The 18,479-nt window shown below is 37.1% G+C and overlaps 1 protein-coding gene across 2 annotated transcripts in view; it reads right to left on the bottom strand.

The window, feature by feature from the left end:
* KNTC1 (kinetochore associated 1) overlaps positions 1-18,479 on the bottom strand; it is a 67,799-nt gene that overhangs the window by 23,849 nt on the left and 25,471 nt on the right. Inside the window, exons 22-42 of one of the 2 annotated variants that reach the window (XM_036824100.1) lie at positions 17,427-17,570; positions 17,187-17,243; positions 16,992-17,093; positions 15,404-15,520; positions 15,168-15,311; positions 14,636-14,734; positions 13,903-14,006; positions 13,650-13,749; positions 13,068-13,202; positions 12,401-12,520; positions 10,547-10,619; positions 9,859-9,926; positions 7,011-7,291; positions 6,122-6,294; positions 5,575-5,672; positions 4,867-5,005; positions 4,336-4,392; positions 3,664-3,827; positions 1,980-2,084; positions 1,442-1,570; positions 702-818 (exon numbers count right to left, since the gene is read on the bottom strand). In XM_036824100.1, coding sequence (XP_036679995.1) covers positions 702-818; positions 1,442-1,570; positions 1,980-2,084; positions 3,664-3,827; positions 4,336-4,392; positions 4,867-5,005; positions 5,575-5,672; positions 6,122-6,294; positions 7,011-7,291; positions 9,859-9,926; positions 10,547-10,619; positions 12,401-12,520; positions 13,068-13,202; positions 13,650-13,749; positions 13,903-14,006; positions 14,636-14,734; positions 15,168-15,311; positions 15,404-15,520; positions 16,992-17,093; positions 17,187-17,243; positions 17,427-17,570 — 2,526 coding nt within the window. The remainder of the gene's footprint in view (positions 1-701; positions 819-1,441; positions 1,571-1,979; positions 2,085-3,663; positions 3,828-4,335; positions 4,393-4,866; positions 5,006-5,574; positions 5,673-6,121; positions 6,295-7,010; positions 7,292-9,858; positions 9,927-10,546; positions 10,620-12,400; positions 12,521-13,067; positions 13,203-13,649; positions 13,750-13,902; positions 14,007-14,635; positions 14,735-15,167; positions 15,312-15,403; positions 15,521-16,991; positions 17,094-17,186; positions 17,244-17,426; positions 17,571-18,479) is intronic. The other variant, XM_036824101.1, reaches the window with a different exon arrangement.

Genomic DNA, 18,479 nt, shown 5'->3' on the forward strand with positions numbered 1-18,479 from the left:
CTATAGCTCCTTCAACTTTTATTTTTATCATACTACCCAACTCGACCATCACTCTGAAATTTCAGGTATATTTGGCTAGAGGTCCAAAATCTCTCTTAGTCACACTAACCCCTGGCTCTTCAGTAAAGTTTGGTAGTTAGCAACAAACAGTCCCATTACTGCATAGGAACGAGGCTTCAAAACATATACCATTTCTACAATGGTTACATTCCCGATAAGTCAACTATTTGCAAATAAAATAAAATGTTTTACATTCATAGTAAAGAAAACAGGATTTTGTTGGTTTGTTTTTGCAAAGTGAAAAATAAGGGCCACTTACTTCTCCCTGGTAGGAGTTGCTGAAGTGTAGATACATTTTAATATTATCTTTAAACAAATAGCACACAAAAACGTATGAGGCTAAACGGTAGGCCTGGAATACCTTAAATGTTAATTAATACTAGATACATTCCTATAATGAGAGGGCTAAGCAGATGAAATGTCAAGCCTCTTCTAATTTCTTTAAAAATATAGCAAAAAGAAAATGAGGCAAAAGGTCCTTATTTCTTTGAAAGCACCAATGCGTGTAATAACTAAAACTTACAAGTCGGTTTATATATAACCTCTCCAAAAGTAAAGGATAATGAGTTCTTTGTTTTAAATTTTCCAACTGGGTAATTATCAGAATGGATGAAACTTCATGGCACTTGAAGAATACTCACACCAAGTTTCCTAAGACGAATACCCCACCGGGAATCAGTACTGAGTTCACAGAACTTAAGCTCCATTTCTATTTCCTGATAGAGACTGGCCAGCTGAGAGCCCACCAGAGATATTGCCTAAAAAATTAAAATAGAATTAAAATTGAATTGCAAATAGAAAATGTTCTAATACCTTTTAAAAGAAACCCAACAATAAAAACCATAATCTTTCTTTATGATAACAGCTGGAATGTTACATGTTGCTTCATACACCGTCATTACTTATGTAATACTTAGGTAATTCGGCTTTTAGTGTGATGCCATAAATTTAGTCTGGATTTCTTTCGTAAGAAAAGGCCAAATTTGAGCTATCCTGCACGTAAAATGCCCACAAAGGGCACATTTTGAAACAAACAATATCAAAGACAAGTTTTGCATCCGTTAAACTTGTCTTACAAAGAAGAACTGGCTCACGGGTCTAAGGTTTCCAGTACACTAGAGTAAGCATAAGCAGTGAGGTTCTCTGGCTGAATACAGATTTAAGAAATAAAAAATGTAATCCTCTGGGTTAAGCAATGCTTAGGACCTGCATATACATTCACTGGTGTGTCGTCAGTTAAGGAAAAGCTGGTAGAAACCATGTGTGTTAGCTTGACGTTTCTTCTGCTAAATCTTTAAGATCTGGTGGCAAAGCCAATTTTACTTCTTCCCCTAAATCTTCAATATTTCAAGAACTGAAGGTGTGCTTCCTTAGGTCATACCAATATTTTGTCGTAATTCTGCCATGCTTTATCTATGAGCTTCCATATATTTTCAAAGACTTCTTTCTGTGGTAAGAGAGTGCAGTACCCCAATGCCAAGTTGAGATCCACCAGACGACAATTAAATACCTGTGGGAAGAAAGCATTCAGAGAAGCAAATTCCTCACAATCAAAACAGAATTCAGCAAAAAAAAAAAAAAAAACAGAATTCAGTCTCTAAAGGCTGATTTGTCACTAAATTTAGTTTTAGGCCCTACGAAAGAATGAGCATTTCATGAAAAGTTATTTATAGTAAAATAGTTCCAACTTGTTTGCTTAGTTTTAATGTCTTTTATCACTATTATAAATTTAAGGAAAGAAATTCTAACAAGTTCTATATGACATAGAACACTTACCTTCTCTGTATTACTTCTTTTCAAGTCCCCAACATCCCCTCCCCCTCCTCACTCTTATCCTCACTGAAAAATCAGAAGCAAGCAGGAGAGAGAGAGAGAGAGAGAGAGAGAGAGAAAAGAGCTTACCACAAACGAATACTCACTTTGTACAAAAGTGTTGCGGCATTTCCCCTGATAAACATAACGGCTTTCTCTTTCAATTCCATAACAACATGCTTGGATTTAACTAATGTGGCCTCTCCACACAACTTTTAGAAAAGAACAAAAGAATCCTCAGGTCCACGTCTATGCACAGTTTTGAAAACTTTTCTTAAATATTAAGGAACTTTGAAAATTCAGCATTATATGCAAAAAGTATTGTCATTTAATCTATAATGACAGAAAGCTGGGGCTTGCAAGGAAATTGACTGGGAAAGGGCAAAAAGGAACCTTATAAAATACTCTGTACCTTGATTATGGTGTTGGTGACAAGGTGAATACATTGGTTGATATACTTAAAATATGTGTTGGTTTTTTTTTTTATAAATTTATTTATTTTATTTATTTTTGGCTGGGTTGGGTCTTCGTTGCTGCGCACAGGTTTTCTCTAGTTGTGGACAGCAGGGGCTACTATTCGTTGCGGTGCGCAGGCTTCTCATTACAGTGGCTTCTCTTGTTGCGGAGCACAGGCCCTAGGCACGCAGGCTTCAGTAGTTGCAGCACACGGGCTCAGTAGTTGTGGCTCACGGGCTCTAGAGCACAGGCTCAGTAGTTGTGGCGCACGGGCTTAGTTGCTCCGCGGTATGTGGGATCTTCCTGCACCAGGGCTCGAACCCGGGTCCCCTGCATTGGCAGGCAGATTCTTAACCAGTGCGCCACCAGGGAAGCCCAAAATACGTGCATTTTAATTTTGAAAGCTATACTTCAATAAAGCTGATTTTTTAAAAAATTGGCATTTAGTAAATATGAATAGAGTAGTAGAAATGAATACAAGACCAGCTTCATCAGCAAGTTATCAACAGATAGTTTGTCTTCTAGAATCTTTTTAATGATGCCGTCAGGTAATAATTATAATTTGGGCCACAGTATAACAAATAGCAGATCGACAGTTTTGACCCAATGTGGTCACTGGGCTTGGAGTAAGAGGACTTACCACTGCAACCAAAAGCCTCAGATTATTTACTTTACCTCCCTGAATCTGAGTTTCTTCGTTTGCAAAGTGGAGTTTCTGAGGTTTGTCATAAACATTAGGTATGAAAATGTGTGCAAGGGCTTCCCTGGTGGCGCAGTGGTTAAGAATCCGCCTGCCAATGCAGGGGACATGGGTTCGAGCCCTGGTCCGGGAAGATCCCACATGCCGCGGAGCAACTAAGCCCATGTGCCACAACTACTGAGCCTGCGCTCTAGAGCTCGCGTGCCACAACTACTGAAGACCGCGCGCCTAGAGCCTATGCTCCACAACAAGAGAAGCCACCGTGATGAGAAGCCCGTGCACTGCAACGAAGAGTAGCCCCCGCTCGCCGCAACCAGAGAAAGCCCACACACAGCAACGAAGACCCAACACAGCCAAAAATAAATAAATAAATAAATAAAAATTTAAAAAATAAAAAGAAATAAAATAAAATAAAAAATAAATAAAAATTTTCTTAAAAAAAGAAAATGTGTGCAAGCACCTTGAACTATACCTGACTTTGTACATGTTCAACAGACGTTTCCTAAATCTGACAAATTATCAATTTCCTTACTACAAAGCCAAATAGGAAAATGTGGGTTCCAAATTCCTTTGTTTGGCAGTGCTTTTGTATCTGTATTTGCGCAAAGTGAAAGTAGTTGTTCTCGAAACTGTACCTTGTCACTCAAACTGGCATTCATGAAGTTTGACACGGAGTGCTGAAGACAGGTACCAAATGAACCAACTACAAATTTTAGGGCGAGCTCCCATTGGCTAGATTCCTGAAGGTTCTGAAGCAAGGCAGAGATGGAATTGATAATAGGTAACATAAGGCTGTCTCCTGTGAAATGATAAAAGTATTTTACTCGAGTACAAGTATTTTAATATTTAGATTTTTTTTTTAAACAAAGAAAGACCATATTTGGAAATTGTTTTCAGGGACGGTCTACTCCTTCAATGCAGGTAACGGTCATAGAATTGATTCTCAAAGTTAGTAAATAAAAGAGTTAACACGAGGCTTGATCTAAACCAGAAAATAGCTAGGTACGTGGATACTGAGGTACTTTGATTGTAACTTGCCTATTTTGAGATGCTTAAATCATTAGCTGAAGAAAACCATTTCTCTACTTGGAAGACCAAAATTTATGAACAGATTCATAAAAGTTAACACTATAAGCCAAATGACCCATTTTCCTGACAGTTTGGAAGAGTAACAATGTGACAGTAATAATTAAGAAACTATATTAAGGACATTACATCAGATTCATATTCAGGATTTCAAGAAATTTCTATGTTGGCCTATTCACAAAATCGTAATTCAATGGTTATACGTTTCTGATGTCAAATACCTTCACTGATGGAGCAGTATGGTAAACTTGTAGAATCGAAGGGATATCTCTTGCTTTCTACAAAAGAGAATAAATTCAATAACAATAAGTAAAATAACTCTCTTTTAGAGCACATAGTCCCAGAGATACTTTAATATTGTGCTCTTATCAAATAATGTTCTAAAGCAACCTGTTACTTAAAAAAAACCAAAACCTTTACAGGTCTGGATGTACAGATAAGTGTACATCCAGACCATGATGCAGAACACTACTAGCATGCAGAAGCCGTCCCCTTGCCCGCTTCCAGTCTACCCTCCAAGCGTAAACACTACCCTGATTTCCAATAGCATGGCCTCCTTATAGCCCGTCCTTGTACTTTACATAAATGAAATCATACAATACATATTCTTTTGTTCCTCACTTCATTTGTTCAGCATTATGTCTACAAGATTCATCCATGTTACTATGTGTAGTTCCAGTTCCAAACCGCTACCATTTAAACTTGCATGAAGCAGAAATACACAGAAAAAAGATGACACAAATGAGATTTACCAGCCAGAGGCACAAGTGATGAAATCAATTCATAGATGACAGGGAGCACCATCTGTGACTCGAGAACTATCCCATCTTCACTGAAGAAGTCACAGTAAGACCACTCCTCATATGGATCTTTATGAGTTCCAAAAGAAGTCTAAATATCAAATCATACAGAAAAGACACAGATAAGGACACTCCGGAACACAGATTCCTTCTTCACCAAGCAGAATCCAGAATCAGATCTATCAGAGCCAAACACAATGTTGATGGTCAAATACAACCATGTAGTCTGTTTCTTCTAGTCTATGGCTTAAAATAATGCCGCTTTAAATTAAATTGTTACTCAGGGAATTCCCTGGTGGTCCACTGGTTAGGATTTGGCACTTTCACTGAGGGGGCCAGGTTCGATCCCTGGTAGGGGAAGATCCCGCAAGCCACGTGGCCAAAAAAAAAAAAACAAAAACAACAAACTGTTACTCTGGACAATGTCCAGAGATGCCTTGTTTGAGGCCCAATGTTTCAAAAGATAGTGCAAATTAAAGCCAATAAATGTGACTAGAAAAGAGGAGTGGTCTCATGCCCTTAAGTAGTTCTCTGGTCTAGAGTAAGAAAATATGAGAGGTAGATTCAGTATTTTTATAAACTATGCAAGTGATTTAAAAGTGGTGCGTAATGGATTGGGTAGGGGTTTTGTTTAAGGAAAAGAAATTCCAAGCAATTTACTTTCATGAGAATTCCGCAGTCATCCATTTGGCACTGTCTGGAAAGCTCTACTGCCATTAAAGTATATTTACAGAGTTCTAAGGCATCTAGCAAAAAATCTGAAAGAAAATGGAGAAAAAAATCATTAAACTAGTATTTCATGTGTTTAGAACAACAAAAACAACCTTTGAATAATTACCATTCAAAATTCTAAGGTAGGCCACAAAGCAGAGAGAAAGGTTTCCACATAGCTTTGACTACCCTAACTAATACAGGTAAACATTTTTCTTAAGCTTGACTGGAAAGTAAGATCAGATATGGGGAGACAAGGAATTTCACAATCTTCTGAAAGCGAATATTGTCAATAGTCAGAAATGACATTGTTAATTTTGGAAATACTTTAAAATCATAACCCCCATAGAGATTCAATTATAAGTGTCCCCTTTGTGAAAGAGGGATAATGATCGCTTCTCTCTCTACCTCAGTGTCCAACTGTAAGGAGACAGCATTAGACAAGTACGAAATGAAGCAGAGAATATAAAACCACGTAGATTATAAATCTTGTCACCTGGACTGCAGATGGTGGCAGCCTGGCATGCTAGATCATGTATCTCAGAAGGAAGATTTAGTCCCGCAGGGATTGTCATGGGAACGCCATTAGCCAACATCTGACAAAGCTTCTGACACGTCAGGAACAGCAATTTCCCAGTGTCGGTGTTGCAGTGATACTTAAACAAGTCTCTTTGGAAGAAAGGAAGTGTTGGAAGTTAGAGCACTCGTATGGAAAGCAGATGTATTTGCCTTTCTTGGATTAATATATAACAACTAACAACATTTACAATGTCTTTAAATGTTTTCATGGTATACAGTGTGCTTCGTTTTTCTACTTGCTTGGGATACCACTAACTGTTGCACTGCAAGGTGACCTAAACTCAATGGTTTGGTTACCTAACTACACAGGGTTAGTCACTCCTCTTATACGCCACCACTTTCTTTCTTTTTTAAAAATAAATTTATTTATTTAATTTATTTATTTTTGGCCGTGTTGGGTCTTTGTTGCTGCACGTGGGCTTTCTCTAGTTGCGGCGAGCGGGGGCCACTCTTTGTTGTGGTGCACGGGCTCTAGGTGCGCAGGCTTCAGTAGTTGTGGCACATGGGCTCTAGAGCACAGGCTCAGTAGTCGTGGCGCATGGGCTTAGTCGCTCCCCGGCATGTGGGATCCTCCCGGACCAGGGCTTGAACCTGTGGCCCCTGCATTGGCAGGCAGATTCTTAACCACAAGTCCCTACATCACCACTTTCTGACCCAGGCATCCAAAACAGGCTCTCAGGGCGAGAAACCAAGAATCACGTCTGTGGAAGTGAAAGGGTCACCATCCCTATCCTCGTCACCGAAGAAATAAATGAAACCAGTGTTCCTTTCTGATGAGCTGTGTGATTTGGGGACCCGGAACTCACCTGCATTTTCTCAGCGCCACTTCCACGTTCCCGTCGTTCAAGGCCCTCAAGATCATCTTGGCCTCCAGCTCTTGCCGGGACACCTGCAGGGCCAGCACCTGTCGGTGCAGCTTGGACTCGGCGCTCAGCCTCTCCTCCTCAGCAGCCGCAGGCTCTGCTGTCCTCCAGGGTTTGTGTTTAGCCTGTGCGACTTGCTGAGCTTTAATGTGCTGTTCCCGGAGCTCTGCTACCAGGGAACTATTGCTGTAATCTTCAAACGACAGAAAGACCTCAAAGTTCTCCTGTAGCAAGGCAAGCAAGACAAAGCCCCACGTCCGTTCAGTTCATCTGCGGTTGAAAATCGTCGGTGTGTCTCGAACCTCTATTTTACCTCTCTCTCTCCCTTGTAAATTAAGAATTTAAGACTCTATATTTCAAAAGTAACTTATTCTATAAAGGCTGGAAAAGGGGAAAGTATCACTTAAGCCAGGGCTTTCTCAGCTTTGGCACTGCTGACGTTTTTGGGTCTGGTAATTCTGTTGCGGTAATTCTGCCCTAACCCTAACCCTAACACGAGCCCCGAACAGAAGGAAGGGGGATTAAGTATTAGGCTTGTGCGATTGTGCCCTGGTGGCTTGAAGAAGCCAGTCTTGCTCTCTTCCGTGATGACTTCCGCTTAGCTGCTAACTCCAGACCTAGAACGAATGTTTCCAGCCCCGTAAAAGGATCCTGCTGAAGCCCAGGGAAGGACACCAAGAGGCAGTGGGAGCGAGTGAGACCTTCTTCTTTGACACCACACTTTAGAACAGGGTTTCTCAATCTGCCAGATGATTCTTTGCCGCAGGGGCTGCCTTTGCACAGGAGGATGTTTAGCCTCTCCCACTAGACCTGGCACAAGGATTGTTCCATAAATGGTAGCACGATAACTAAACATGACTTTGCTTAGATCTAAACCATTGCTTTAAAGTACCTGCAATTTTCAAATTTAAGAAGACCGCGGCGAGGTTAACTTATGCTGACTCCTGGGTGCTTCACACGAAGACATCTATTGTTTAATACAGAAGATCGCAAACTTTTGGGTTGTAGCACCTCTTTACACTCTTAAAAATTATTGAGGACCCCAAAAAACTTTTTAAGGAGATATCTATCAATATTTACCATATCAGAAATTAAACAGAAAAGTTTAAAATACAAGAGCATATAAAAGTGCACATACCATCAGCCTTTAGAGTGATGATATTACCACATCATGAAGCCTCTGAAAACCCAGTATACTCTCATGAGAGAATATGGATGGAAAGAACAATTTTGTATTTTTGCTATAAATAGTTTTAATCTCATGGACTCCCTGAAAGGGTCTCAAGAGACCCTTGGGAGTCCATGGGCCATACTTTGAGAAACAGCAGTACAATAAACCGTGATAAATTATTTCTTCTTTACACACTTTGAGATAATACCGTTGAGAGTTAAATCTGCCGGTGTGTTAATTTCAAGTTTTCACAAAGAGACCCTCACATCTACCCAATTTCCTATTTGATGAAATTTATCAGTTAACCCTGACAGCCCTTCTATTTACAAAATCTTTTCACGTTAGGAAGGCCCTAGAGCCAAAATAAAATAATTAATTTCAAATCTGAAGACAGTTAATCAGTTCAAAGTTAACAGAAATTAATTTTCAAGAAAAAGTGAACTACCTAGAATGAAACTATATAGAAAAAAAAAATTAAGACATTATGAAGTAGACAGTAATCTTTTGGGCCAGTTTCTATCGACAATTTGCTGTCTTTCGCAATATTTTGAGACACTGTGGTGCCTCAGTTTCCTCATCTGTAAAGGAGAATTATAACAGTACCCTCCCTGGGGATCTACTGTGACAAATAACACATGCAAAGCCCCATGTCTAGTACATGGTAAGTACTGAGTAAATGACAGCTACTGTTAGCCATCATTCCGGGCCACCAGAGTTAAATAAATAATCTATAAAGATACCGTAAACCAAAATGGTTTTTTAAAAAGGCATAAACTAGAATACAATTAAAAAGGAGAGAACAGTTCCTTAAAAAGTTAAACATAGAATTACCATATGACTCAGCAATTCCTCTCCTGGGTATATACCCAAAGGAACTGAAAGCAAGAAGTTAACAGATATTTGTACGTCCATGTCCAATGCAGCATTATTCACAGTAGCCCCAAAGTGGAAACAACCCAAGTGTCCATCAAGAGATAAATAAACAAAAATGTGGTAGAGCCAGACAGTGGAATACTATTCAGCCAGAGACAGGAAGGCAGTTCTATACATCCTACAACATGGATGAACATTATACTAAATGAAAAAAGCTAGACACAAAAGGACAAATGTTTTATGATTCCACTTTAAATGAAATTTATGAAATAGGAAAATTCATAGAGATAAAAAGTAGATTAGAGGTTACAAGTGGCTGCGGGGAGAGAGGAATGGGGAGTTATTGCTTAACAGGTGCAAAGTTTCTGCTTGAGGGGATGAAAAGTAGATACTGGTGATGGTGATGGTTGTACTGCACTGTGAATGGAGTCAATACCACTGAATTGTAAATAGAAAAATGGTTAAAATGGCAAATTTTACATTGTATGTACTTTACCATGATTTAAACAATCAATAATGCAATACACCCAAAACCACTGCATTATACACTTCAAATAGATGAAATGTATGGTACGTGAATTATATTACATTAAAGCTGCTTTAAAAAAGAGAGACAGAAAGAGGAAAACCCAGTATATCTGAAGTCTCTGAAGGCTAGTGCAGATGGTTTTAAGAAGGAGGAACTGATCTATGTCAAATGCACTGATGAATCAAGTAATTATGTTCAACATGGCTTAACATCTTTACCTGTAAGCTAGCAACAGTTTTAAATTGTTTCAAGGTTTCTTCCCATTCATCCTTCTTCTGCAGATTGTCTGTAATTAAATTTTTAAAAGTTATAGCATACATCCAAATTCTGATATTATCAGAATTTTTAAAAGCTAAAATTTTAATTCGCTTTGGTTTTCTCCTCTCAAGTCTTCAGTAGTTCTTTTCAGATTCTGACAGAAGACAATTTAAGTACAAAAAGAAATCTAATTATTCTTTCTGAAGGTAGAAAAGAGAAGTTTGTTGGTTACAAGACAAATGGCAATTTTTCTGAAATGAATTACAGATTTTTTTTTTCCCCAAGAGAATTACTTTGTTAATTGTTTTAAATTCAAGGTTAAATGGGTTTTTTCCCAATCATAACCAAGTGATAAGTGAGCAATGTGAGTAAAAAGTGCAAGGCACCAAAGAAATCTAGTCTAGCATTAAACAGTCACTGAAGCATATACACAAATGATGAGTTGATCTTACATGCTTCTGCTCTTACACTACTAATCAAAAGAATAAGGCAAGAAAGCCTTTTCATGAAGAAAAGTGTGTGGGATCAAAAAAGACAATCAGAGGCAGGAAAACTGTGGGTCAGGATGGGAGATGTCACTGATGCCCTCTTCTGAAAAGGATCAGCTTTAGAACTAAACCAAGAGGAGCGAACAGAGATGGAAACTACCTTTCTGAATGTCACACAGTAATTTAAGAACGTCTACTGATGTCTTCGCTACAGACAGTCTCCAGGCCTTGTCCTAAAAAGAAAAATGCAAAATGAAGTCTCTTTCTTGTATTTGCCATTGTATATGTAGTGCATACATAGACAAAGAAATAAAAAGCACAGAATCAGAATAAACAATAGATATGGCTTAAGAGTTGAGAGGTCGAGGGCTTCCCGGGTGGCACAGTGGTTAAGAATCCGCCTGCCAATGCAGGGAACACGGGTTCGAGCCGTGATCTGGGAAGATCCCACATGCCGTGGAGCAACTAAGCCCATGCGCCACAACTACTGAGCCTGCGCTCTGGAGCCCGCGAGCCACAACTACTGAGCCCGCGTGCCACAGCTGCTGAAGCCCGCGCACCTAGAGCCCGTGCTCCGCAACCAGAGAAACCACCACAATGAGAGGCCCGCGCACCACAACGAAGAATGGCCCCCCTCGCCACAACTAGAGAAAGTCCACGAACACCAACGAAGACCTGAGGCAGCCCAAAAGTAAATAAATAAATAAATAAAATTTGTTTAAAAAAAAAAAAAAAAAAAAAAAAAGAGTTGAGAGGTCTGTGTTACAGGGAGTTGGGCAGCCAAAGAATGGATCATAATTAAATAATATATAAGCTAAACATGAAAAATACCCATATGGACTCTTGGATATATGATTTAGAAATACTATAGAATATGCAAATCTCCCAAATCACCTTTCAGATACACTATAATTAACAGGCATTTGGGTTTTGTTTTTTTAACAGCTTTTACTTATTATTTGAGAAAAAATCTGGAAAGGATCTCTGGAAAAGTTAAAGAGAACTGAACTTGTTTAGTACAGAAATCAGAAGTCTAAGAAAGAATCATCCTCAAGACTAACAAAAAAAAAAAAAAATCTTTTTTTTTTAAAGATAAGAAAAACCAAAGAGGGAAAAGCTTTAATTGAAAGACATGGTATGTGTAAAATGCTTAGCAAGGGCTGGGTCCATACAAAGTACTCAAACATTTTGACTACGGGCTGCAGTTGAAGCTGGTGGTTGAGAACACAGACAGTTTGAAATGAGACTCTGCCACTTTCCAAATACCCTTGGGAAAGCCACTAATTTTAAAATTTTAGTTTCTAAACTCAATCAAAAGGAGCTAACAATAGGGCCTCCTTCACAACTTTGTTCACAGTTTTATTGTGAGGAAGAAATGGACAATCCATTTGAAGTATTTAACCTAATGCCTAGTGGGCAATAAGAGGATAATAAATTTTAGGTGTTAAAAAAAAAAATCATTTCCCTAAAGGTAAAAAATGATTGAAGTGCACCACTGAGAGAGGCTGGGAGGTAAGTATCTTCAAAGGTTTAAAAAACTCAACTACCCTGGATAAATTAGGTTTTCAGTTCCTTATCTCTCTACTGTGAATTGACTCTCTGGAAATCGTTTCTAAGTTTCAACGTTCTGTTCTCAGATTAGATTTACGTTGGTTCTGTGGCTGACATTACTTGAGAGTAATGACTATGTCCCATACAATGCAAAACACTGTCTACACTTCAAGGCATTACGGAAAATTCTTTATGTATAACAGATACTTCAGTTAATCCTGTTGATCTTCAGATCCTAGATTATTCACTGTGGGCTCAAAGCCACTGCTACAAAGCAGCTGTATTTGTTTGTTTGTTTTTCTATATGGTAAATTTTCTATATAGTAAATAGGAATTTTAATGTTAGGCCATTCTAGCAGTGAGAAGAGCAAATACTCATATTTGTAAGTCTGTCTTTTCTATCCTGTTGATAAATATCCATAAAACTTGGATTTATCTACATTTTATTTAGTGAAAATCTCACCTCATTAGAATTATCTGGTTCTTCCTGTAATGCCAGTCGTGCCCATATGATTACTCTTCCTGCAGTTTTCTGAGCTTCAGCAGGAGGCAAAGACCTCAACAGAAGGATACAGTCTTCACCCTGCAAACAGAGTTTGAAAGGAAGAAAAAACAGCTGCTACCTGCAAAGGATGATTTGGATTTACCTCTTACTTTTCTATTTAAAGATGAAAAGACATCATTTTGAAAAAGACATTATGGTTCCATGGTTTAAAAATCTGAAAATTCTGTTTTGGATGACAGCAAACAGAAAAAGTAAATTAAAACACTACCCTTTGTATTTTGTAATTCTTAGGTATGCCTGTAGTTTTAGAATTATATAAAAATAAAGACACTTAAAAACACAAAAAGAAAACCCACCTCCTATTCTGGAAACAAAGGGCCCTACGCATATGTAAAACATGAGTCTGAGTTTTGTTAACTACCAAAGACTATGAAAGCTCATTAGGTATTCACAAAATACTTAAAACAAAACAAAACAGAACTATATATATATAGGCCAATCTAACATCCAATGTTGGTATAACTTTATTTTGTGCTTGTCTATTTGGATAATTTGATAGTTAAATCTTTAAAAACTCAAAACAAACCAACCAACCATATAAAAGTACAATATAAAATTTTCACACCTTTTCTCTATCAATCAGGTCAATAATCCTTAGACTGTAGATTTCGTCTTTAGGCAACATATATGCTTCGGCCACCTTTAAAGCATCTTCTAAAGAAGATGGGACATCTTGTTTGAGAATGTATCTTACCACCCTCTGAAATAGAGACAATACACATTTCTTTGTTATGAAATCTCACAGAGAGCCCAGAAATCATTTGTTCATATAATTAAAACAATGCAGCAAACTCTAAACTGTATGAAAAATTAAAACATGATTTGCATTCTGAATTTAATGACAGTCCTTTCACGCTTCTTTTTTTCCCCTTAGCTTTACTGAGGTTTAATTGACAAATAAAAATTACATATATTTAAGGCGTACAACATGATGGTATAATATATTCCTTCAGCTTCTTAATTTACTGTCTGTTGTCTTTACTACTCTAACAACCAATCAAACACTCTCTTAACATTCTATCTAACAAAAGGGAAGCGGCGAAGAACCTAACTCTATTAATCTTAAAGAATATAAAATCCGGTTAAATTTCCCATGTTGCTCTGGAAGTGGAGCAAAGGCGTTAAAACATTCAATTATTGTACTTACCATTATTTCCTTGCTTAAGAGATTCACCTCCCTTATTCCATAGCCTCGTAAAAGTTTTTTCATCTCCATTAGTTTGTAACTCTCCTGTAATAACTTGACTCTAAAAGTAAATTTATTGATATTAACATAGACTGTCTTTTTATATGAAATACTAAGGGACACAGTAAAGGATAGAAAAACATATATGAATTTCAACTCAAAACATGAAGTTTATCCAACACCAAAAAAGCTGTTTGGTACAGTGTAATCTTACTTGGGATGGTCCATCTCTAAGTGCTGTTTCACTAGCTGCTCCACAGCTGCACTCCAGGGGACCACTGCTGCATACATTATCTTGAGCACAGCATCAAATATGAGCTATAAAGACACACACACTGACAGTGAATAGCCCTCGGATTTACTTTTCATGCAAATTAATGATGAAGCCTAATCTACAGCAGGGATCTTGCATCTACTGGATGGAAGCTTGAGAATATTTCATCTTCTGACTGCAAAAGCATATATGTCTTCCAATATTCACACATAAAGGGCAATTTTATTATTTAGAAAAATTCAGAAGAGTATTTTCTCTGCTGAAAGTTAAATCATATAGCTCTATTAACTTTCTATAGACTCTGTGCTTAAAAATATTCTCCATGATTTTATTCACATTTTATAATGGTGACTAATAACAGTGTGAAGTCAAAATAAAGGCATATGATAAACATATTTTAAAATGTCTCTATGTTTGTAAAACCATAGAAATGCCTGAAAATATATGCATCCAACCGTCCATGTGGGTTTTTCTGGGGGTGGGAATGAGAAGACTTTCACTTTTTATTTTCATAGGAAAAAAGGATTGAGTGGTTTTTATTTTCTTTTTATTCTTTTTTCCTATTACACAAATTCTCCCTAACAAATATATGTTGCTTTTGTGACCAGAAAAAAAGTTTTAAGAAAGGATGCAATGCTCAAAAGGCAAATCTATATGATCACTATTTACTTACATCTGTGTCAGATAAACATCCTATTACTGCCATAGCTTTTGCTTCCCATGCTGTATCAAAGAGTGAGGTGAACTTTGAGCTACATCTCTTCAATAAATCCTAAAATGGGATAAACATTTTTTTAAATTTAAAACTCTCACTAAAACACCCACACACACATATATAAACATAGATAAATAGCTTTTATGGATGCGTAAAAAACCAAAAACTTCTACTTAGCCATGAATGCTGAACAATGGTCAACAAGTGCAAAATTGCCAAAACCTTGGCCTTCAGTTTTACATGGTACAGAAAACTTTGTTCATGCTCTATTATTTCGAAACAACCATTTGGAGAAAGTCCTATTATTATCTCATTGTGCTCAAGGTGACCAGTCAGTTAGTAGCAGAGTTAACCCACATTCTTAACCAATACAATATGCTGCGTCAATCCTAATGGTAAAGCATGACATTCCGTAAAGAGTTAAACATTTAATACAATGACGCACTGCACAGATCCAGAAAAAAAAGACTAGAGCTAAAGAAGAAGTTACCTCTATGTACAGAAGGAGAAGTTCCTCCTCCTGTAAGTCATGTTCCCTCATGTAAACTCTGATAAACTTCTCGAAGACGGAAGGAATAAGCTCGGGGGCCAGCACTTTATCAAACATTCGGAATACAATGGTGGTTGTGTCCTCCTGGATGTCGAAATAAAGACGGCATAAATGCAAACTCTAGCTGTGTTGGCTATGACAAAATAGTAATAATTCTGATAAATCTAGACTTCTACCTTCTCAAAATCAGAGAGGGCCAATTTGCAGTTGTATTTCCTATGCAGTGTGATTAACTCTCGCAGGTTATTTACCAAAGTCCTTAACTGACAAACTTCCTCCATGTTTTGATGATCCTTATAAAACAAAAGTGTTGAAGTTGTTAAGGATATGAAATAAAAGTGTGAGAGGGAAATACACATAAGAGGAAACTGCAACTTATGCCTTTAAATTTTGTAGACGTTTAAGCAAAATTAACTAGTACTAATTAACAGATCAGAATCCAATAGAAATCTAAAAGAAATTTTCTTTCTTAAAAAAATAGAAAAAACTATTAATATTAGTGTAATATTTTTTCAGAACCCCAATATACTTAGGTACACAAACATCATTTAGATAATCCTCAATGTTCCATCCAAATAGACCATGAACAGATACAAAGCGATGACATTTCCTAAAGTTATATACAAGGAACAGAATTTTCAGTTGATAAAAGGCAATTAGGGAAAAGACAAAGTACTGTTTTATAGCAAGAGGAAAAGCTCTTCTGTGGAAAAACATATAAAATGATCAATATACATTGTACATTATAACATGTATTGATTATATAACATCAATATACTGCTTGAAACTTACAGAAAAAATTCCCATCTTATTCTTAACAGCACAAAATCAGTAAGTATAATTAATAACAAGAATCTACTATATCAGAAAGTAGGAGGAAATTTATTATTTATTTTTGGGCTCCAGAAACTTCAGGAATAAATGTAATTTCATAATGTATGTATGATGTTACAAAAGGCCATACCTTCCGGTCCTTAAGTACTTTAAACTTCAGAGTTGAGGTTATACTGAGATGTCTCAACATGTTAGTTTGTAAACTAAATTATGGTACCCCAACAAACTTTTTTAAAATATAAGAATGAATTTTTTTTTTCAATATAATGAATGCTTTCTAGTTTAGAAATCTGAAGGGAAAAATAAATGAACTTAAGAAATTTAGAAGCCAAATAATAAATTCAGTTCATTAACCTCAAATTAACATCATATGTAACATCAATATTCCTGATTTTAGTTCTCTTTCTAGCATTGCTATTTTATTCAGTCAGTCAGAAAGTCCCAGAATTTTTTCAATTTGATCTTTTAAAAAATTCTTTGGTACTTAAGCCATTATGACTATTGGAATGCCTAAGAAATGCAATGAAAACTAGAAGTAGTTTACTACTTTAAATAAAAGAAGTAAACCTGATTGATAGAGCCTTTGAAAACTAATCCTAATATGTTACTAAGTTTTGCCCTTTTAAAGGACTGTGAAATGTTACTAATGCATAAAATCCCAATTAGACTACTTAGGAGTATGTTTATATATTCTTTCCCTTTTGGTTGGCTCAATAGAGAAAAACAGTGCATTAAGACAGGTTCAAGTTTTAATAGAAACATAAGGAAGAAAAAAACCTAATTTTCCTTTTTGTGGATTTTAAAAGTACACAACAAAAGAACATACAAAAAGAATATTTAAGAAGTGAATATGTGTCTAAATACACACAGACAAACCCTTCAATATAAATTAAATGTTTTATTAGTAAAAATTTGTTTTTCATATCATACCAAGGAACTCCAATGCCAAGAGGACGCCAATCCTAACTCATCTGGTTTTTCTGCTGTAAAAAATACCTCTGCCAGTTGAAGCCCATTTTCTGGCCAGTTTGCCTTTAAAAAAATATTAGAGACCATTAAAAACAACGTTTTATGCCATGGGGAGTACTGGAAATGCCTTTTCAGTGCTAATTATACTGGTATTACCTTATCAGTTAGTTCAAGGTTCCTGGCTGCTTGTTCCAACCATTTTGCAAGAACTTTCTGAAATAGATATATCATAAAAAGTATGATACGAATAAATAATCACTGAAATAATTTAAAACCTCCATCGTAGTCTTTCAAGAGACACTAAAATGAACTAACTGGTGTTAGCATGACTTAATCTTCAATGATATAATGTAAAAAATAGAATCATCAAGAGTAAAAACACTGAGGGAAACTTACCTGTCCTTCAGGTACAGTCCTTCTCACAAATGGGATCACATCATTTTTAAGCCATGGACAAAGCTTTTGCAAAGAGACTGGTGTAGAAATTGAGTTGAGCAAGTTCTCAAGCATTTTCACATCAAATCTGCTTTCAAAGTTTGCCTAAATCGTACAGAGCGAGAAACTAAGATTTATCCAACAAATTTAAACCGATAGCCTCCCAAGAGGGAAAGACCTATTAGAAAGTCATTTCAAGAAATATTTTACTGTGTTTCCCTGGTGGTGCAGTGGTTAAGAATCCACCTGCCAATGCAGGGGACACGGGTTCGAGCCCTGGTCCGGGAAGATCCCACATGCCGCGGAGCAACTAAGCCCGTGTGCCACAACTACTGAGCCTGCACTCTAGAGCCCACGAGCCACAACTACTGAGCTCACACACCGCATCTACTGAAGCCCGTGCGCTCCAGAGCCCGTGCTCCACAACAAGAGAAGCCTGCGCACCGCGACGAAGAGTAGCCCCGGCTCGCCGCAACTAGAGAAAGCCTGCGCGCAGCGACAAAGACCCAACATAGCCAAAAATAATAAATAAATAAAAATAAAATAAATCTATTAAAAAAAAAATTTTACTGATGTAATGACCCTTAAAGGTGATTTACTCTGTGCAAATGATTCAAGTTGGTAGCCACAAATTCCGTGAAACCTCATGGCAGCGAGTATTAGTTAATAAATTAGAGGCAGAGGAACAGGCAGAGATGGCATTCTAGGGAAAACTTAACTGGAGGTGACAGTACAAACCCTAACAAGCATGTGTCTTTAATAGCATCACACCCAGATACTGAGCTTTGGACCTAATATTCTATATCAACATTAAGGAGATTCGGAGCAGCAATTATAATGGGCAATCCTTTTCCACAATCTGAGCTGCAACAGGACTACCCTCTCCACCATTCCTACATAAGAAAGCCCATCAACAAACTGCTTAATAAAATGTTACCTCTTGACCTAAGTTTAGGAGCTAACTAGACTCTGAATGATGAGATAACATAAGTTTATATTTTATGTATAATATTT

The sequence above is a fragment of the Balaenoptera musculus genome, chromosome 14 (genome assembly GCF_009873245.2).
Source record: "Balaenoptera musculus isolate JJ_BM4_2016_0621 chromosome 14, mBalMus1.pri.v3, whole genome shotgun sequence".
In the NCBI taxonomy this organism is placed as follows: Eukaryota; Metazoa; Chordata; class Mammalia; order Artiodactyla; family Balaenopteridae; genus Balaenoptera; species Balaenoptera musculus.